At 50.7% G+C, this 22628-nt stretch overlaps 1 protein-coding gene across 3 annotated transcripts in view; it reads right to left on the reverse strand.

The window, feature by feature from the left end:
- The window catches only part of Acot11 (acyl-CoA thioesterase 11), a 56875-nt gene extending 40462 nt beyond the window's left edge, over window positions 1–16413 (reverse strand). Inside the window, exon 1 of one of the 3 annotated variants that reach the window (XM_029539902.1) lies at window positions 16382–16413. Coding sequence is in view for 1 of the 3 variants with exons in the window: in XM_021199906.1 (XP_021055565.1) it covers window positions 10886–10918 (33 nt within the window). In the remaining 2 variants the exon portion in view is untranslated. Of the gene's footprint in view, window positions 1–10885; window positions 11048–11422; window positions 11488–16381 lie in introns of those variants that run through there. The other 2 variants (XM_029539901.1, XM_021199906.1) reach the window with 2 other exon arrangements.
- Window positions 16414–22628: the final 6215 nt, after the last annotated feature.

Below are 22628 nucleotides of genomic sequence, written 5' to 3' on the forward strand. Positions count from 1 at the left end.
CAGAAAGGATAGATAACTGGAGGGAGAGCAGGGAGGGCACCGACTATTGGCGTCCTGAGCTGGATCTCTGAGGGCTGGTCAGAAACCAGGCCTGGAGCATTCCAAGTAAGGCGGGTAGGTAGAAAGAACAACTGTTCAGATCACTGTGCCGTTAAAACTCCCATTCATTTCTTCAGGGCACTGGGACCAGAACACTGAAGAGACCAGACCGGTCTCATCTCTCATGCCATGCAAAAAAGAACACAAGGCCATTTAAAGAAGGAAAGAAAACACAGAGCATGGAGGGATGTGGCCCGGTGGGTGGCATGCTTGCATAATATTCAGAAAGCCCTGGGCTTGATCCCCACCACTGCCTGAAACAGTTGTGGTGTTATCCCAACATCTGGAAGATGGAGGCAGGAAGATCAGAAGTTCAAGGTCCATCCCAGCTACAAAGCAAGTTTAAGGCCAGCCTAGGCTATATGAGACCCGGTCTCAAAAAGAAAAGAAAACGAAAGGAGAGGGGATATGATGGAGGGAGAAGGCACTTTTCTCATTTGAGGCAGTCATGTGTAGGAGGGTCCCTGCGGAGAGCTGGCTAACGTATGAATGAATGTGCGGGTGCAATTAGGAAACACATGTGGCAGGGTGGTTCTAAGCAGAGAGAATGCAAAGCCCCAAGAGGATCTGTGACTATCAGAGGGCAGTAGGTAAGAAGTCAGGAGGGTAGCCTGGTCCACGTGGCCCAAGGCTGGGCAGATCCCCAGAGTGCAGATTTGACTCAAGTGCTGGAGTCTGTAAGTGGCGGGAGACGGGACCTGCCTTTCGGATCTCTGCACGTTGGACGTGCGTGCTTGCGTGTCTTCTTGGATGAGGAGAGGCAAGGAGAGTCCTCAGTGCTCCTATGCTGCTAGCTGAGAGAAATGGCACTTGGGCAGGGCCTGTCCAAAGTTATTGGCCAAGGGCAGATTTCAGAGAGATCCAGCTAGCGGCAGTACTGCAGGCTGAGTGAGAGATGGGAGGGGGGCAGAGCTTGAGGTGAGGGAGAAGTGTTAGTACTGAGTTAGGGGAGCCCAGGGGTGAGTGAGAATAAGGACCAAGAGCTTTCCAGATACTGTTAACCATTCACTGAATGTGCCACAGTTCTGCTGCGTACCCCTCTGTGGAAAAGGGGGCTACACACCTGCAAAACACACCAACAAAAAACAATCACCACACGTGGGGGGCATCTGAAAGGCACAGGGCTCTGCACCCGTAGTAGGTTAAAGGGTACTCGAGCCTTGTGGCTCCTCTCCAGACTCAAGAGAAGGAGGAGTCTAAGTCCCTCCCCTGAGTCTGAATCACCTTCAGTGACATTTCAACCAATGCCTGCAACCCCAGGTCACGGGAAGTTTTGCTGCATCTCCTAGGCCTCCTGGAACCGTCCCTCTAGGGGCCTTAGCTGCCAGGTAAGAAATCTAACTCTCCTGAGACTGTCATGACAAAGAATCCACACGTGGATGCTCTGAATGGCATGAAGTCATACTAGACCCTAGGTAAGCTCACTCGCAAGCTAACCACCACCCATAACCTCTACCCGGGCCCCGCAGGCCAGATGAATTGCACTGCAGAGCTCTGCCCAGCCTTGCCCAAACTTCCAACCCACAAATCACAATGCATCACAAACTGGTGGGTTTGCTAAGCCACGGAGTTTCAGGGTGGTTTGCATTGCAATCCTAGGAACGCCAGCAGACGCGGTCTCGGGAGAGGCTGTAGACAGGGACACACATACTCCCACATAAGGAGTAGATATGAAGGAGAAGTCTGAAAAACCCAGGGAGCCATCAACCTGGCGTAGGGAGAGCCCCAGACGGCTCCCGGACACACGAGGCAGCATGAAGGCAGATGGGAAAGGGGCCAATTGAGAGGAGGAGAAGGGGTCCAGTCAGAATGATTTAGAAAAAAAGATGAGAGCCAGCCAAGTGGAAACTGGTACCACACATGAAGTCACTGGTAGGTGAACTGGGACGGGAATGGCTTTGCTTGCATGGAGACTGGGAAATACTGGTGTCTGTTCATCTACTGAGGAGTATGGCAGGGGGAGGGTCCTCCAGAGCCAGAGAGCTGCCCACCGGATGGAAACCTAGCATCTAAGAAGTACTCAGGCATCAGCTCAGAGAACCTCTTAAGAAATCTGCTGTCGGACTGGAGAGAGAGTTCAAATCCCAGCAACCACATGGTAGCTCACAACCATCTGTAATGAGATCTGATGCCCTCTTCTGGTGTGTCTAAAGACAGCTACAGTGTACTTATATATAATAAATAAATAAATATCTGTGGGCCAGAGCAAGTGGGGCCGGAGCGAAAAGGAAGGAAAGAAAGAGAGAGGGAGGGAGGGAGGGAAGAAGGGAGGGAGGGAGGAAAGGAAGGAAGGAAGGAAGGAAGGAAGGAAGGAAGGAAGGAAGGAAGGAAGGAAGGAAGGAAATCTGTTTGGCGTGAGCCTACTGTGTGTCTCTTCATCCTCAACACTACTCAGTAACGGTAACAGTGACCCAAACTGAACACATGAGGGAAAGGAAACATGAGCAGGAGAGAGAGAGAGCATGCCCACACCATGACTGACCAGGAAAGGGCAAAGGGAAGGTCCCCCAACGCAGGCGTTGCAGAAGGAACTCTGAGGAGCAGGTCACCAGCACATGGCACTGTAGAGACTCCACAGTTGCCTTTTGGGTCCCAGCCAGAGCTGCTATGACCCGTGGGTCCCTCCTGGGCTTGAAAACTCTTTCCAGATAGACATCCAAACTGCCATGTCATGACTGCACACTCCCCATCCAAAGGGCCAGTGCAGCGGGCTCAAACTCCATTGTCAAGTGAGACACACCTTCTCAGCCCTGCCTGCTTGCAAGCCTTACTTTTATCTTCAAAGGGCTGGACTAGGTTGACTCAGAGGGCCTGGGTTAGAGGCTGGGGGGGGGGGGGGGGCTGGGATAGGAAAGCAACCAGGGCTTGCCCACCACACCTGGCTCCTTTAAAGATGGTCCCTCCCCTTGGCCCACAGTCAGTAAACCTTTGGCTCACCACTTGCTCTCTTTTGAACAGAAAATTATTACATTGTGTTTATTTGTGTGTATTGGGGGTAGGGTGTGAGGCATGCCTGTGTAATCAGAGGACAACTTGTAAGAGTCAGTTCTCAGTTTTCCCCCTTCTTGCCCGCGGATCTTAGGGATAGAACTCGGGTCACAGAGCTTGGCAGCGAGCGCCTTTACCCATTGAGCCCCACCACTTGCTCTTTTAAAATGAGCCGTCTCCATCAAGGAAACATCGGATGATGTAAAGTGGCTCAGTTACAGGGACCGTGGGGACCCCATATTCCCCCGTGATAGTAAGGACCGAGTCTGGGAGAGAGCTAGCAAAGAACCAGCCAGAGGGGTGGGGAGACAGCCGGGTGGATAAGAATATTTGCTGCTCAGTCATGAGTTTAACCAGTATTCACATGAAAAGTCAGCTATGGCCATGTGGGCCTGTAAGTCCATCGATGTGGTGGGGGTGGGTGTGGGAGGTGCAGCCCCAGCTGCTGGCTTAGCAGCAGGTTCAGTGTCTCAAGGGAAGAAGAAGCATGATAGAGCAGGACACTTGATGTCCTCCTCTGACCTCCGCCAGTGTGCACTGCTCACACATGTGTGCAAGACACATGTAAACAAAGAAAAGAACCACTCAGAATTTCTCACCTACACACACACATATCACACATATACACACAGTTACACACACATATACATACACATACATTCTCATGCATATATATGTACATACATACATCACACACACAACCATAAATACATACGTACATACATACACACACAATCACATACACAGGTACACACATACACACACATACACAGACAGACATACACATATACACATGCGCGCACACACTTTTACACACACACTCCTCACAGGGTCTGGTCTGGTCTCTTCAGGCCTTGTAAGGGATCTGAAGGAAATGAAGAGCCACCTGACTTTGGGAAACCAGGGCTGCCTTATGGAGGCCCATGGGGAGCTCCCCCTTCAGGCCTCTGACCCAGGCTAGACCACACCCTAGGGTGGATCACAGCCTGTTCTCAAGTCACAGATAGGACAAGGCCAAGGAGTGGAGAGACAGATGTGAGAATGGGCCCATAGGTCCCCAGGGAGCATGTGGAACAAAGGTCTCATCCAGGCCCCTGGTCTGGGGCTGGTCTCTAGGCCTCTGAAGAGCCAAGGTGAGGTTCATATAGAACTTTCTAACTGTGAAGCAAATGTCCACATGAAGAGAAGAAACACCGTAAGAAAGCCAACAGTAATGCCATCTTATAACCCAGTTCTTGGGAGTTGGAGGCACAATGAAGGAGTTCAAGGACAGCCTCAGCCACATAGTTCAAGGCCAAGAGGTCTCAAATACCAAGCAGGGGTGAGAGTGGAGGGCAGGTGAGAGCAGACCAGCAGGCAACAGTTCTACCGTGTGGCAGCCCTTACAGTCGTTCTACTGGAGTTCAGTACGCACATTATAAATCCTGCCAGGGACAGATTTCCCTCCAGCACTGGACGAAAGCTAAAGCTGGGTTGTCCACAGGACTTCCCTAAGGCATGAATGCAGAGCTGAGGCCCTACTTTTCTCCCTCCCAGAGACAGCTCTGCCCACTGAGGGCTGCCTCGAGTAGCACTAACTGATAGATCTATGACCCACTGATGGTGACTAAGACTCCCGAGGAAACTCCTGCAAAGGTACCTGCATCACACGGAAGGGGGCCAGAGAGCCCGTCCTCAGGGGGCCACACACGATTTCCTTGTCAGACAGGCTCTCTCCCGGCCCTCCACAAGTGCCTCCTCCCCCAGAGAAGCTTACAAGCTAAGCTAAATGTCACCTCCTCCAAGAAGCCTACCTGAACCCCTCTTGAGTGATGAGGGCCACCTCAGCCTTCCTCGGCCACAGTCTAACCATGATGTCTTTATCAGTTTATACCCACCTGAGTTGTCCCATTCGCCTAGGGGCCCTGGAGGTCAGGTCTGGCCTGGCTCATTCCAATGTCCCCAAAAGTACTCTGGTCCTTTTCATTATTGTCATGACTCTAATGTCATCTTCTACCTGCAGAGAAGCTACTCCTGGGATGGCAGGGACACACACACAGGCCTGTGGCCAGGGGACTGGCAGAGGACCCAGCTGGCCGTGCCATCTGTCCTGCAGTCACAGGACAGAGCAGGCCTAAGACGAAGATGTCAGGCTCAGCCAGGTCAGTCTAGGACATGGTGAGAAGCCACCATACCCAGGGCCCGGCCCAGCTGGAGCTGCGGTCAGGCAAGATTTTTATTTTTTTTAACTTATTTATCTTTATGTGCCTGGGTGCTTTGCATGCATGTACATCTGGAGCTGTGCTCGATGTCCATGGAGCCAGAAGAGGGCGCTGGATCCCCTGGAACTGGAGTTACAGATGGTTTTTAGCCACCATGTGGGTTGCTGGGAATACAACCTGCGTCCTCTGGAAAGTAACAAGTGCTTTTTAACTACTGAGCCTTCTCTCCAGCCCCTGGACATGACTGTTTAATCCTCTAACTAGTTCAAAGTGAGCCAGGGCCTTGACTCTCTCATCTGTAAAGCCAGTTGAACACCAAAGCCTCGCAAAGCCGTTTGGGATTTAAGCACACTGGACATTTAGCAGAGGCTCGGCAGACACCATCTCACCTGACTGACGAGCCCTGTCACTGAACCACAGAGGAAACCCACAGACAGATGAGAATCGGGAGATGTTTATTTACCACGGCCAGTGACATGCAAGTCCTGTGGCCTACCCCAGAAAGGCCTGCAGACAGTGGAATCCGGCTCACGGAGCAGGCTGCAGCCGACACAGGCAAAGTGAGTTGGTGCCTCTGAGGCTGGTCTCTGGACCCTTCCACTCTCCAGCAAAGTAGCAGGCAGCTCTCTCAAGGCTCTAAGAGACAACATGGTTGCACTACAGCTCTAGGCACAGATGCGTGGTGGTACTGCAGCTCAGACTCCTTCGTGTGTGCTGTGGGGTCAGCTCAGACAGACTGGGTCCCCCCACCTGTGTACAAGGAATGACAGCCAGGCCACTCACTGGGGTTGCCTCCATAGTCAAACTGAAGCTGAATATGGCCCCAGGCTAGCAACTGCCCAAGCCCAGGTACCTCCAGTGCTTCATGAGTTCTTTGCTGGTCCTAACACAACTTCCTGTCGTGAGGAGTAGGGGAGACAGAAAGGTAACTGGGGCCACTGGGGGCTAGCCAACCAATGAAGACCAGGTACTAAGCCAAGGAGTCACTCCTTTAATCCCTGTACTGGAGAGCCAGAGGCAGGCAGATCTCTGTGAGTTCAAGGCCAAACCTCATATACATAAGGAGTTCCAGGCTGACCAGGGCTACATGGTAAGACGCTGTTTCAAAGACTGAAGTAACTAAAAACATAAAGGAAGATCAGAGAACCCCCACAAAGCTCACAGACAATAGCCACAATGCTCCAAAGGCCAACCCTGACTCAAGGCCACTACAGTGGCTTCAACCTCAGCCAGCTGGCAGCTGTTCCTCCCAGGCTCAGGCCACTCCACACTCCTGAGAGTCCATTCAGCAGCTCAGATGCCTGGCACTCCTCTGCCTTAAATCCTACAAGAGAACAGTTCCCTCTACCCAGATGAGCCTCCCAGAGACCCACCCCCTCAGCCTCCAGGTCCTTGCTCAGATACCACCTATTCAGGACCCCGCCCCCATCCTCTCAGTCCCTGCTCCCCAGAGAGCCTGAGTTTAAAGCCCTTCAGTGCCACTTGACAATTATGTGGCCTCTGGAAGGTGACTTAACCACTCTGTTTTTGTTTCATCCTTTTTTGTGTGGGTTTGGTTCTTCAAGACAGGGTTTCTCTGTGTGACTCTGGCTGTCCTGAAACTTGCTCTGTAGACCAGGCTGGCCTCAAACTCACAGCTCCACCTGCCTCTGCCTCCTGAGTGCTGGGATTAAAGGCATTCGGCTGCCACTGCCCAGCCCCAATGCATTTTTAATATAGGGCACAAGAGCATTCTCTGCTTCAGAGCTCCAAGGACTGAGTTCATGCATGCTCAGACTCAGGTAGCACCTATTATTACTGATATTCACAGCGTTCATGGCAGCTTCCATTGTTGTGGTTTGCCTGCCTTTACAGTCTCTCTATTAGCTCAACCGCTGGGATCTATGCTGTCACAAGTCAGCATACTCCAGCACCTGCCCAGCACATACACAGGTATGCCAATCCCTAGGAAACCCCCACGTAGGGAACAAAAGAACTAGGCATAACATTCTAAGGGGCATTGTTGACTCCGGAGCCGAGGATGATGGAGAGTCAAAGGGGGCGTGAAGGCTGAGCTGGGTTTGTAAATACAAATCATCAGACTGAGAACACTTTGGGTGTCTGCCCATGGCTAAGGCTGGGGTTCATATGCGGATCCTCAGAAAGCTGTTAATAGTTGAGCCTCAATTCTCCTCCAGAGAGAGCCTTCTAGGACCTCCATAAGTCCTTCCAGCCCCTAGAGTTCCTCATCCATTCAGTCATTTTGAGCTCTTGCTGTATGACAGGCATTAGCATTTTCTGTCTCGAGGCCTCCCCTCCCACACCTGAAGCACCCCTGCCACACAGTGAGGACCGCCATCAGAGTGGTTTGCCAACTCCTCACATTCAGACTCAAGGTACTTTCTAGGATCGCCTAGACACAGGGACTCAGGGACAAACACCTGGCCTAAAGTCACACAGTGAGCAATAGGGTGAAAACTTTTTTCCTGTGTGTGTTTGCATGTGTTTTGTATGAGTGTGTAGTTCATGTGAACATGCAGGTGTGTATGCCCATGTGCATACCTGAGGCCCTCTCTTTTTTATTGCTTTGAGACAGGATCTCTTATTAGAAATCCCAGCCAGTTCCTGGGATCTGTCTGTCTCTACCCTTCAAGGCTGGGATTACAGCCTCGAACAGCTGCCCCAAGCTATTTGAATAGGTGCTTGGAATTTGAACTCGTATCTTCTTGTTTGTACATCGCATCTCTACCCACTGAACCAACTTCCCAGACCTGGAAATGAGATCCAAGCCTGGCATGATAGCGCACACTGGTACTCCCGCCACTCAGGAAGCTGAAGCAGGAGGATCAGGAGTATGAGACCATCCCGAGCTACACAGTGAGACTATCTCAAAAAACGACAGAAAGGAAGAAAGATTCTAATCCAAGGGCTACTTCCCAGACCTCAGTGTATTCTGGGCTAGACCGCTACTGAGGCTGGGGAGGATGAAGGATGGAGAGGCCCCTGCAGCAATCCAGAGATTTGAATAAGTGGGGGGTCGTAAGGTCTGCGGCAGCACCCCAGGCCAGTGAGCAGAGCACAGATGCACGCTGCTGGCTCTGGTCTCCGTCAGCTTGACATTAGCACCAGAGCAAAGAGTCTCAGGCGAATGGGGCCACGTAGCTCATCGACACTTGTGCACTCAAAAGTCTCCAAGCATCATGGATCGCTGATCTGGACCAGGCTAGAACTAATGATTAGAAGTTCAAAGTCATCTTTGGCAACATCTTCATCAAACTTGAGGCCAGCCTGGGTTACATGAGACCCTGTCTCAAATAAAAATAGTTCAGTCCCCCCCAAAAAGAAAATGCCCCCAAACTCTCCCATTTTTCCCCATAGGAGCAAAGGAAATTAAAATAGATGCTACAGAAAGTCAAGATGTGCCAACCAGGCATAAGTTCAAAGGTGGTGATCAGTATCATTCTTAACTAGTGTGAAGTCCCTGGGGCCCTAGGGCATGGTTTCCACATCCAACACGTGGCTCCATCACCAGAGGCTGGATGCTAGCTGAATTTGAGTCAGGACTCGGAGTTGGGATGTTGCTCACCAGCCTTTGCCTGGTGGCCAGAAAGCTCTGGAACGAGAGCCTCTAAGTTCAAATCCCAGCTCAGCCACTTCCTGCCTCTGTGACCCTAGACAGACCGCTGACCCCTCTGAGCCTGAGTTATTTCTCATCCGGGACAAGTGTGGCCAGACAGAAGCAGAGCGGGGAGCGAGCGTATTGGTTACTTTTCTTACTGCTATAGCCAAGGACCTAACAAAGCGGCTGAAGGAAATATGGGCTCGTTTTTGACTCACAGTTTCAGGAAACACAGTCTACAAGGCAAGGAAATGATGGTGTCAGGTGGTCGCGCGGTGTCCACAGACACCTAGAAGCCTAGAGAGACAATGCTGGTACCAAGATACGTTCTCTTTTTTTCTCTTTTCATGGGGTCCAGGCCATAGGAATCTGCCATCCACACTCAGGGTGGGTTCCCCTCCTCACTTGAACCTCTATGGAAACAGTCTCACAGACATACCCAGATTCTGAACCCAGACACGCTGACAGCAAAGACAGCCGAGAGCCATCACGGGGATGATAAAGTGGACCTGCCTCACTGAACTGAGGATGTTAGCATGGGCACACTCTGAGCACGCTCCCTGGCAAAGTTAGAGCTTGGAGATTCTCCACCCTGGGCTCAGGGGACAGAAGCAAGAGACCCAGTAGCTCAGATTCCATCCTGGACATGGCAGGGAAACTGCCTGTCCACATTCATTCCCTAGGTATCCCCTGGCCTCTGACCAGGACTAGGTATACCAAGCGCAGCTTGTAAAGTTCACTGGGGTAGAAGAGAGAGACACACAACCAAATCTTCCATCCCAGTGAGAGCGGGGCTCACAAAGACTGCACGGTGCCATGAGAAATCTAGGAAGGCTTTCCAGAGGAGGCAGCATCCCAGCTGAATCCAAGGGCCGAGAAGGAAACTGTCAGAGAGACGGCAGGCTGACGGAGGTACAAGGAAGGCCGAGGTCACCGGTGGAAGGTACAGAATGTACGGCAGCTAGAGAGAGTCAAGGTGGAACACTAAGACAGAAAAAAGCCAATCCCTACGGTGCTGCTGTGAACACCAGGATGGTGGAGTGCGGAGAGAGCTGGGCAAGCCTGCCACTGAGGTGGGGACCTGCCAGGTAAGACTGAGCGGGTGGACACGCGCCACAGCTAACTTTTCAGAGGTAACCTCTGGTGGGAGAGCAGATGGAAGGAGCTGGGTGAGATCCTAAGAGTACAAAAGGCCCAGGGCTGGGCAAGGATGCCGCTCAGTGGGAAAGAGAGGTGAGATGTGTATCTGACCAGGGCCCTTTTTCAAAGGCCTTTTCTGCGCTGACCTCAGCTGGCAGACACTCTTGCCCAGCACTGGCGGTACAGCCTGTCCCGAGCCCTTCTCCAGGCACCAGGCCAAAGGCCCCCCAATGAGCCACTGTGCCCTTGGGTGTTTCTGGGACCTCAGCACCTATCTCAACTCCAAAGTCCCCGTTAGGAGGTTCCAGGAAAAAAAAATACTCCCGAAGGTCATAGCATAGGACGTCTTCCACAGGGCCTCTCCCTCATAGGGTTGTGTTCTCGCTCTCCTGTTCTCTCACCTTGTACACACACCCTCACATCGTAAATTCTGTCAAGGCCATAGCCTTGGAGTCCTGAGCGGGAGAAGTGATGAGGCCCAGAGCTCAGATGGCAGCCGGATTGTGCACAGGACCCAGACACACACACACACACACACCAGCAGCAGCAGCAGAATTATGCACAGAACACACACATACACACTCAACCAAACAGAATGCCACAACTTGCTACAGAAGATTCCATTCCACCCATCCACAAACTGCCAGCCTGAGGGAGCCTACTGTCCCCGGGGCTCTTTGGGGAGACTACTAGTTATAACTTAAGAAGCCCCTGGGTTCTGCGATCTCTCCTAAAGAAGACTACAGACAGGTCCTGACTAAAGATGCAGAGCCTGACTTTAGAGGAAAGCATCTACTTTCTGGGCCCCATACCGGGAGACCCATTTGTCTCCCAGGCCACCCTAACCCACGGCTCATACCCTTCGTAAGTGGTTGCCCACATTCTGGATCATTGCTGCTCCGTTTGCTGGGTTGCCAAGCTGGGGGGGGGGGGTGGTCTGTAGGCTCCTAAAGGGCCGCTGGTCACCTGAGCCCCCGGGTCGGCCAGCAACTCCAAAAGCAGCCGGCTTCTCCTGGCTCCTCCTCCCAAGGTCCCCGCCCTCCAGAGCCAGCTGTTAATATCTCCGCCCCATGTCCTGGCCTCTCCTCAATCCACCCTCTGTGCCCCCCTCCCCCAACCCCAGCACAGAAAGCTCCCTAGCACCTGCCAACTGGGCCACAGCCACGTGGGGCCTGGTGCCCACCTACTGGCACCACCGGACTCTCTCTATGTCTCTAGCCTCAGACAAATGCCAGCCCCGACTCCAGCCCCCTACCCCGGTCCTTGCCTAACAGAATGGAGATCCCAGAGTTCCAGTTCTCTTGCCAGGGAGTTCATCCATCCACAAGAGGGCAGGCTGGAGTGTAGCAGGATGCCAGGGAACTGCCAAGGCCTCCTAAAGAGACACGAGACCCACCTGCCAGGATTTCGCCTTCCAGAGTGCAACCCACTGACTCCTGGGCCCAGATTGTCCACATCCTGCAACTGCCAAACAGGGTCTGTGCACCGGGCCCTGACAGCCACTTCCTTATAAGCAGGTAATTCTTGTAATTGAGGCACCTGCCAAAGTACACCCAGTATGCCACGTGGTACTCAGCACATCAACGAGTGAAAGTCCTCCAGGTTTTCCCTGTCCTCTGTCACTTCTGCAAGAGGTTTGAGGCAGACACTCGACACATGCTGGTCAGGACTAAAAAAGCCAAAGGGAAGAGGTGACCAGATGGCTGAGGACGAGTCCCGGAGCACCAGACCCCTGATGGTGACTCAGGCTTCCTGCTGATCCTCTTTCTACATCACAGGGATGATCCCTGGGGCTGGAAAGGGATGCGTCCAAGGTGCCGTGGCCAGTATGGAGCAGATGGGGACAGATCAGCAGGTGTTTCCTCTGCCTCCTGCTTCTGCTTCATTCTCTACACAGTTACTAACAAGTCCTCTGCCGAAGGCCCTGAGTTCACTACCATGCCGGGGACTCTGGGCAAGTCCTCTCGTCTCAGAGCCTTGGCTCTAGGAATCAAGGACTTGCACATCCTTCCTTGTGAGTTCTTATCAACGATCTGCACTTCTGTATCTGCAGATGAGAAACTGAAATTATACCTGAAAGACAGCAAGATAAACACCAATTGTGCTAGTCTGTAATCCCAACACTCAGGAACCTAAGGTAGAAGGATGGCCATGAGTTCAAGGCCAGCCTAGGCTACATGTGGAGTTTAAGGTCAGCCTGATTTATAATACTATGTTAGACACTGTCATTTAAAAAAAAAAGGGGGGGTGGGGGGCTAGAGAGATGGCTCAGCGGTTAAGAGCACTGACTGCTCTTCCAGAGGTCCTGAGTTCAATTCCCATTAACCACATGGTGGCTCACAACCACCATGTAATGGGATCTGATACCCCCCTTTTCTGGTGTGTCTGAAGACAGCGACAATGTACTCATAAATTAATTAATTAAAAAAAAAAAAGAGGGGTGGGGGCAGAGAGATGGCTCAGTAGTTAAGTGTTCTTGCTACTCTTCCGGAAGAGCCCAGTTTGGTTCCAGTATCCATGTCAGATGGCTCAGAACCATCTGCCACTGAAGCTCTAGGAAATCAGATGTCCCTGAACTCTAAGGCGCCTGCATCCATGCACACATCCGTACCCAGATGCAGACACACACATCTATACCTAACTCAAAACAGAAAAGTAAATATTTTCTGAATGGGGGTAGAGGCTGGAGAGATAGCCCAGTTATTAAAGTGCTTGTTGTCGCAATCATGAAGGCCTGAGTCCCGTGGCTCTTAGCACCCATGTAAAAAAGTTGGGTACACTGGTGGGTCCCTGTAATCCCAGCACTAGCGAGGCAGAGATATACAATGTCCCTTGGTGACCAGCCAAACAGAATGGGTGATCTCCAGGTTCACTGGAGACCCAGTCTAAATAATAATAATAGTAATAATAATAATAATGCGAGGCACGAGATGGTTCAGCCTGCAATGGCGCTTGCTGCCAGTGGTGGGTTGAATGAAAATGGCTACCATAGGCTCATATATTCAAATGCTTGGACATCAAGGAGTGGCACTATTTGAGAGGGACTAGGAGGTGTGGCCTTGTTGGAGGAAGTGTGTCACTGGAGATGAGCTTTAGGTTCCAAACGCCCAAGTCAGGTCCAGTGTGTGTCTCCCTCTCTCGTCCTGCTTCCTTCAGATCTGGATGTAGAATTCTCAACTTCTGCAGAACCACCATGTTTGTTTGGACACCGCCATGATCCCCACCACGATGTTAATGAACTAAACTTCTGACACTGTAAGCCAGCCCACAGTGAAATTCTTTCTTTTATAAGAGTTGCTTTAGCCATGGTGTCTCTTCACAGCAATAGAACAGAGACCAAGATCCTTCCCAACAATGTAAGGCTGAAATTTGATCCCCAGAACCACATAAAGGTGGAAGGGGAGAGCTGAAGGCACAAGGTTGTCCCCTGACTGCCACAAGGGTGTGGCACACGTCCCCTCTGCCATTCACACACCACATTTCCATGCACAGTCAATAATAATAAATGAGATAAATAACACTTTTTTTTAAAAGATTCTACTGGCTGGTTTTGTGTGTCAACTTGACACAGGCTGGAGTCATCACAGAGAAAGGAGCTTCAGTTGGGGAAATGCCTCCATGAGATCCAGCTGTAAGGCATTTTCTCAATTAGTGATCAAGCAGGGAGGGCCCCTTGTGGGTGGTGCCATCCCTGGGCTGGTAGTCTTGGGTTCTATAAGAAAGCAAGCCACGCAAGGCAGGGGAAGCAAACCAGTAAAGAACATCCCTCCATGGCCTCTGCATCAGCTCCTGCTTCCTGACCTGTTTTAATTCCAGTCCTGTCTTCCTTTGGTGATGAACAGCAATGTGGAAGTGTAAGCTGAATAAACCCTTTCTTCCCCAACTTGCTTCTTGGTCATGATGTTAAGACAAAGATGAAGAAGCAATAACTCTGGCACACACACACACACACACACACACACACAGGACTAGAACAATCCAGGTGGCTTCTGAAGGAGGTGATACTAAAGCCAGCCAGAATGGGATTAGGCAGGCTGAGAGGAAGGGTGAGATGGAAGGCCCAGCAGGACAGGACACATGCAGTCCTGGGCTATGAGGAGCATCGCCCTACAGGAAAGTCAGAACCTGTTGCAGAGGGCTGCACAGACCAGACAGCAGGGTTTAAGCTTGAGGTTGTCTGTGCATGGTGAGCATGCCCGACATGGAAGCCTTACAAGGAACACAGAACAGATGTCAGATCAGACTTCTATGGGCAGCTCACCTCACTGAGACTCCAAGTAATGTAACAGACACTGCTACTGAACTCACAACCCCCCACCCCAGGGCCCCCTCTCTCCAGAGGACCACCATACCTCAGGCTCACCAGCCTCAACCCAACACCTCCATCTAAGACACGGACAAACGGAAACCCCGTGGTGGAAAAGACCTACTGTGTGGAAGTCGTCTAGACACTCCAGTCCTCACCCAGAGCCACATTCACCTCCTCCTGCCACACGGCACACAGTGGGAGAGGCTTTGCTTAGACACCAGAGAGGACTTCCAGTGAGGCTGATCCAGGAGCACACAACGGAGAACAAAATCTTTCTGCAGAGGCTCCTGCTCCTCACAGAGAGCTACGACCTGTCTGAACCAGTTCCCGGGAGCCCTCAGCAGGTCTGCCCATCCGTTACTTCAGAGATGTTTACCACTGGCATCCCCCTCTCCTTCCCACTCACCTGAGCCCCAAGGGCATCATCTCCCTCATCCTTGGCTCCGACCCCAATACCCAGACCACAGCCCGATACGCAGATGTCTGCCCTAGGTCCTAGAACAACCCAAACTTCAGCCTGCATCAGGTTCCTAGAGGGTAACATCTATGGTGCTGAATCCCACCCAGGTTTTTTATTTTCTTTGTAATTTTATATGTGTGGGTGTTTCCCTGGTATGTGTGTCTATGCACCACTTTTGTGTGCCCTTAGAAGTCAGAAGAGGAGATCCAGTCCCTTTGACCTGGAGTTACAGATGGTTGTGAGCAGCCTTGTGGGTGCTGGGAATCGAAGCCTGCTTCTCTAAAAGAGCAGCCGGTGCTCTTTTTTTCTGAGTCATCTTTCTAGCCCCCATACTCCAAAGTTTTTGTTTCAGTAGAACGGAGAAGTCAGGTCCAAGAATTTGCCTGTCTAACAAAATCCCTAGAGATTCTGCTGGGCCATCTCGATGGCCCAATGGCACCTTAGAGTGGGAACATGGTAATGAGGCTCAGAGACTGGACAGTATGCCACCACAGCAGCAGCAGCTGAAATGCCACCATCTCCGGGAAGTCCTCCTTGGCCTCCCCCTGGTGGTGGGCATAAGAGCATGCACCCGTGTACACACACTTGACAGCCCTGTAGCTATCTGCGTGCTGGAACTTGAGGACATAGTGTATCTCTGTCTAGTGCTTTTTCTCTCATGTCGGTGTCCCCCTTTTTACCTCAAGTAAGCTGGCAGTGGAAATAGGACTCGTCAGAACACCCTGCCTCTCAAAATGAGCTCCTTGAACATAGTAAATGTTCAGTGATCATCTAGCAAGGGAAGAATGGAGGGATCTGACATGCAAAAGGGTGAGGGGACACTGAGGGTAAGTACACGCCTAAGTGAATGCATGCAGGAATACTGTCATCCTGAGGTCCCCAGTCTCTGGGGCCCTGGAGTGTGGCCTGGCTGATTAAAGGAAGCTCTGAGATAGAGTCGGGGGTGGGGCATCAATGAAGGGAGGGGCCAAGAAAAAGAGTAGTGACACCAACAGAAGAGGAAACGGAGGTGACAGCATTCAGAGCCAGGCGCTCACTCCAAACCCCACCCTTTGTGGACAAAAAGCCGGTAAAGAACCGCAAGGCGAAGAACACTGGCCCGGGGACAGAAGGCAGTGATGGAGGTGGGGAGAAGATGGAAGACCACCAGGGAAACAATGCTTAGCCAGCCCGAAAAACCATCCTACCGGATGGGTTCTGAAACAGGGATTCTAGTCTCTGCCAACTCAGGGTGAGAGTGGACCTTCCCATGGCCCGCTGCTGAGGGGCTGGGCCCGGCCCAGCTTCCTTGAGCTTTTGCTCAGGAACTGTTCCCACCTCACACTATGCCACGTGAGTCGTCACAAGATTGCACCTGGGGAGTCTGAGCTGTCAGATCTCTGGTGGCAAGTTTGGGACAACACACACAACCCCCGCCGCCATCCTCACGGAGGCCCGCACCTAAGCACCCCTCGACTGAGTGGAAACTTCAGAAACTGACCTGTCCTAGGAAAGTGCAGGGAAGCGACCTAAGAAGCTGAGATGCAAGGGACACGTCTGCCTTTCCAGAAGGGGAGGAGCGGCGCGCGCGCGCCGCCGGGTCTTACCCAAGTGCTGGCTCAATCCTGACCCCACGGCTGGCCTGGCCGGCCGAGCCCGGGACGTCCTGGGTGCCCCGAGCAGCGGCTGCGGGGAGGCTGGAGCTTGGCGGAAGCAACGGCTGGAGACGAGAAGGCGGGAGCGACCAGACCAGTTCCTGGGCCAATCTCTGCCCTCCCTCCCTTGCCTGGAACGGGTGGGGCTGCCCGGGGCCAAGGGTTCAGCAGATCTCAGAGGTCCAGGGCCCCAGTGGGAGATTTTGAAGGGCAGGCTCCCAGCTGACTGGCAGTAGACACTTCAGCCCCAGAGCTGTCAATCCGTGGTCACAGGGCAGAGGTCGGAAAGTGGGCACCTAGTCGCCAGTGGAAACAAACCTGACTGCTACTATTATTCTCTTATTTTTATTTTTCCAAGGCAGAGTTTCTTTGTGTAGCCCGAGCTGTTCTAGAACTAGCTCTGCAGACCTCTGTAGGCCTCGAACTCACAGAGATCCACCTGCCTCTGCCTCCCTAGTGTTGGGATTGAGAGCTACTTCTAAAGCAGTGCCTACTAGTCTGCCTACTTATCTGCTATTCAACTACAACTCTGCCTTTACCAGCCCTGACTGTGTGTGTCGGGATGAGGTGCTAAACAGGACTTCCAGTACACCCTTAGGATTATTGGGGTGAGGGGGAAGACAGAAAAATAGATGGTTCCAAACTGGGCAAAGGCTACATCATCCACTGCACTCCTCACTCAGTGAGAGCCCCTGTTAACACAAAGGGCTTCCAGATAGACCAGAGCTGAGGGTGCAGTCCCCCACCACATCCCTCCAGCCCATCAGTGCGGTATTTGCCTTACTCTATACACAGTATGAATTACATGCTACTGAACGCAGCTGTAGGACTGGAGGGTCACCTAACAGATGCCCATTAGTCCCATGTTTGGGACACTGGCATATCTGTCAAACCCAAGGGGGACCAGATAAAACACAATGGTGTTTCTTGAAAGAGAAACAGAGGAGGAGGGAGGTCTTCGACAGGCCAAAACATTCTACAGGGATGTGGGGCCCCGAGGGGTTTGTCCCTGCAGACAGAGACCCAAAGAACCCCTTGGAAACTTGTCCTGCCCAGACCACTCAGGAGACAAAAGGATAGCTGTTTGTGAGTAGAGAGCCACCTACTGGAGCTACTCACATTGGGCCCCAGAAGTCCTCCAGTGGGGACATCTGGTGACAACAAAGGTCTTCCCTTGGTCACTTATATGACCATAACACACTAAAAGTGAGGGTTTCACAGCCAGAGCCACAGGAACCCACCCATGGGTTTTGGCAGCAGCCAGCCACAGACCAGCTCTGGCTCAGCTGGCAACACTGAGGACCAGCCATGGCTCAACAGATACCTGGGTGTCAGAGGCAGCAGATGGCACTGAGGTCACTTCCCAGTGCACACGAGACATGTCCAGGGACACCGGGAGCCCTGTGCCACAGTCAGATCTTGCAGGGAAGGGGACTTCCCACTTAGGTACAGTGCCACTAGGCTGCTGTGAACAATGGCTTACTTTGATTTTAGGGTGACCCCAGAACCAAGTAGAGAATTCTATAGATATTTAGGTTATCTTTTTCTTTCTTTCTCTTTGTGAAGCTGGCCATGAATCCATGGCCTAATCAAGTCCACTATCATCCCAGCCCCCAGCCCCCAGCCCCCAGCCCCCAGCCCCACCTTGTTATTGTTCCTTTTAAGACAGAGTCCTATGTAGCCCAGGATGGTTGTGAATTCCTCATCTTCCTGCCTCCACCAGCAAGTGCTGGGATAACAGGCATGCCATTTGATGGAGGGGGAAGGTTTCACCCAGAGCTCTGGGTATCCCAAGCAAGCACTCTGCCAATGAATTACACAGCCCTCAAACTGTCGTTTATTTAAAAAAAAAAATGGCCATATTGGTTGCACCATTCTGGATTGGCGGGGTATGTGTTCATGTGTGTGTTCATGCATGACATGAGCAGGCCCCACATGTGCAGGTCCAAAGACAACCTTTGTTGTCACTCCGCTGGCATCTCTCATTTTCTTTCTTTGTTTGAAACAGGGTTAGGGTTAGAACCAGCCCAGAACCTCTCCAATTGTGGCTAGGCTAATGGACCTTGCCTGGCTCTTGTGACTTCTCTTGATCTATAGCAGCTGTTCTCAACCTCTGGGTCACAACCCAGTCGAACGACCCTTTCACAGGGCTCACATAACAGATATCCTGCATGTCAGATATTTACATTACAATTATACAACAGTAGCAAAAATTACAGTTACGAAGTAACAACAAAAGTAATTTTTTGGTAGGGGGTCACCACAATATGAGGAAAGTATTAAAGAGTCACAGCATTAGGAAGGTTGAGAACCACTGATTTATAGTTAAGCTAGAAGTGTATTATTGGGCCAACAAGATATTTCATCAAATCAAGACACCTGCCACCAAGCCTGATGACCTCAGTTTAATTCCTGAGACTCAGACAGTGGAAGAGAGAACCGATTCCCACGTGTTCTCTGTCCTCCACATACACGTTGTGACATTCCCTTATCCACACCTACATACACACAGAGAGACAGATACACACACACACACACACACACACACACACACACACACTGTTCAATGGAGAGAGTTCAGTGGAGAGCTAACACACACTGTTCTTTTAAAGTCAGCGCCCTCAGTAGACTGAAAGCTGAGGACTCGTGTCTGAACCCAGCTCTGCCACAAACCGGCTGCGCAACCTGAGCAAGCGCTTTACTTCTCTGCTTCAGTTTCTTTGTTGTTTAAAAAACTCTTTCTTTTCCTTTTTTATAAAAAAAGATTTATTTTATGTATATGCGTACACCATCACTGCTCTCCAGCCCTAAAAAACTCTTCTAAAGCACAGTTGTTTAAGATTAAACAAATATCTTTAAATTGTGTGTATATGGTAGGGAAAGGGAGGGTATGGGCATGTGTGAGTGCAGTGGAGTCCAGGAGAGGGCACCAAATCCCCTGGAATAGGTTAGAGGCAGTGCTTAGCCTCCTGACCTGTGTGCTAGGAACAGAACTTAGGTCTTCCGCAAACAGTACACTTTTTTTTATTTTTGTTTTTTTGAGACATGAGGACTTTGTGAAACAGAGCTCTTGCTGTCCCTGACTTGCTTTGTAGACCAGGCTGGCCTCGAACTCACAGAGATCTGCCTGCCTCTGCCTCCTATGTGCTGTGATTAAAGGCGTGCACCACCACTGCCTGGCCAGTATGCACTCTTAACTACTAGCTGTCTCTCCAGTTCCAAGATTAAACAACAATAACTTTGGGGGGGGGGGTTGAGACAGGGTTTCTCTGTATAGCCCTGGCTGTCCTGGAACTCACTTTGTAGACCAGACTGGCCTCGAACTCAGAAATCCGCCTGCCTCTGCCTCCTGAGTGCTGGGATTAAAGGTGTGAGCCACCACACCCGACTAACAACATTTTTCATTGATTTTTTTTTAAGATTTACCTATTTATACAGCTTTAGATTGACTTACAATATACAGCTTTAAGATTTACTTATTTATTCAAAAAGTATATATTTTTTAAAATTTACTTATTTATATAGGGTTCTGCCTTGCGTGTATGCCTTCAGGCCAGAAGAGGGCATCAGATCTCATTACAGACTGCTCTTCCAGAGGTTCTGAGTTCAATTCCCAGCAACTACATGGTGGCTCACAACCATCTGTAATGGCATCTTCTGGTGTGTCTGAAGACAGCTACAGTGTCTACATATGAGCTACATAGACTCATAAATAACATTTTAAGAATTATTTAATAAGGCAGATGGCTTAGTGGGTGAAGTGCTTGCTATGTACTAGACTCTGGATCCTAGCACCCATGTAAATGCCAGGCAGGCATAGTTGCCCACCAGTAATCCCAACAGATCAGTTGAACTGATGAGCTGGGAGTTCAGCTGAGGGACTCTGCCCTGATATCAGCCTCTGCTTCCACATTTATGCACACCCACGTCCATACACACACCATACATGCATAATCACACAAAAGTCACTGCAGCCCATGCAGGCCTTGAATTTGAGATCCACCTGATCCATCCCCTGAGTCGGTAGGCTTGCCGGGTCTAGCTCTGTTTTTCTATACAGTGCGTTCATTCCACAACTCCTTGCTTTATCAGTTGAAACATGACAAACATTTGGCCTGCTGCTCTGTGGTCAGTAATCAGTTGGTACACTGCCCACTGTGGCTCCCCTCCCCCTCCATCAACATCTGTAGTTCCAGGCTGGTTACCTCCCTGAGGTGAGCAATACAAACGCACCCTTTGCTGTTGCTCCATCATCTGCAGACCTTCGTGCCTGACCTCCACACACACTTTGGATAATGGAAGCTGCCGAGGCCCTTGCTTTGCCCCAGCTCTCCTCTCCCCTTTATATCTCTTACTTTTGGAGCTGTCAGATTGTCAAAGTGAGTGACGTGGAGTTCCGTCCTGTAATCATAATTACGCCTTCAGATAACTGATAGATTGATCCTATCAAACTGTACGGTTTCATTACAGGCTGTGGGAATCTTAGTGATGTCAAGAGCCATGTGGCTTCTCCTTCCCTGTAGACCTGCTTGTTTCCCCAGGAGTCTGCATCTCCTTTTCTGCTTCCTCACACTGCTCTTCTGGGTTTATCCACACTTTTCAGGTCTGAGCCGGTTGGGTTGGTCGGTCTGGACAGGTCATACCTCTGTGCTCGTCACCAACACTTTCCTCATCCCTTCAGATGGCTAGCCTCTCCTTCTTTCCTCGTGGTCTGCTCTAGGCTGTCCTCAGCACCACGCACAAAGGCCCCCAACCCCCAAGGGTGGGGACACTGGGGAGACTGCACAGGCATCTTCCTTGAATGCTAGGCCACGTGACTCGGTTGGACCAAATGATCACACATTCCACTTCTAGTTTGAATGGTTTTTAAATTTGAATTACATTACTTATTTTGAAGTTCTGTGTGTGTGTGGTGTGTATGTGTGTACATGTGCCACAGCACATGTGTGGAAGTCACAGGACGACTCTACGGAGCCAGTTTTCTTCTTTACCAAGTAGATCCCTCCCAGTGATCAAAGGAGGGTCATCAGACTTGATGACAAGCGCCTCTGAAGTTCTTTTAAAGTTTTATTACAGTCTGGGGCAGGGGGGGGTGCGTGCATGCCACGGTGAGCATGTGAAGGTCAGAGGACAACCTTCAGGGCTCACTTCTCTCCTCCTGCCATGTGGGTTTTACAATCAAACCCAGATCATCTGGCTTGGTGGCAATGGCCTGCATCACATCTTGGTTATTTAGGTTTTGGGGTTTTCTTTTCTTTCTTTCTTTCTTTATTTATTTATTTTGCCTAGACATTTGGTAGGCACTTTTAATCTATAGGCTGTGTCTAGGAAATCATATTTCTTTTGGGGTGATTCCATTTCTGGAATACTTATTGTCATTAAATCTCTATATTGATCCTATGTCTTTTATTTTTCCACTGCTATTCCCATTTTGTGATTTTAATTTTTGGAATATTTCATTTTCATCTCACTTCGACCATCACTTTCGTCTTTAACAACCCTTTCTTTTGCTGGTTGGTTGCTCAGTTTTCAAAGCATCCCCCTCAGGCTTTGGGATCTTGAGGTGGATTTGGACCTACGAAGACACTAAAGTTTTACACAGTCCCCTCTGCTCAGCTCCCCTGGGAGCTTTCTGCTTCTGCTGAGACGGATTCTTCAGCTCCCACAGAAGAGAGACCAGACATGGTGTGGCTGTGGGAGGCTTGGTGGCAGGCAGGTGGCAGCAGCTTCAGGGTCTCAGACAGGAAGAGGCCACGACTCCTTATTGCAGGCTTGGGTTTGATTGTGATGATTGTTTAACTTTAATCTTGATTCAGAGTTTTCGTGAGCCAGGGTTTCACTTTGTAGCCCTGACGGATTTGAATGTAGACCAGGCTGGCTTCCCATCCGAGCACTGCCTCTCTGACTCTGTCTTCTAAACCCCGGGATGAAAGGTGCACACAGTCACATCAGAGATACGGAACTTTAAATTCTCAAAACCTTTTTTTTGTTGTTATTTGGTTGGTTTGGTTTGGTTTTTTGTTGTTGTTTTGTTTTGTTTTGTTTTGTTTTTTTACATTTTCTTTTATTATTATTATTATTATTATTTTCTTTATTTACATTTCAAATGCTATCCTGAAAATTCCCTATACCTCACCCCTGCCCCTGCTCCCCTACCCACCCACTCCCACTACTTGGCCCTGGCCTTCCCCTGTGCTGG

Source organism: Mus pahari, chromosome 6 (assembly GCF_900095145.1).
Source record: "Mus pahari chromosome 6, PAHARI_EIJ_v1.1, whole genome shotgun sequence".
NCBI classification, from domain to species: Eukaryota; Metazoa; Chordata; class Mammalia; order Rodentia; family Muridae; genus Mus; species Mus pahari.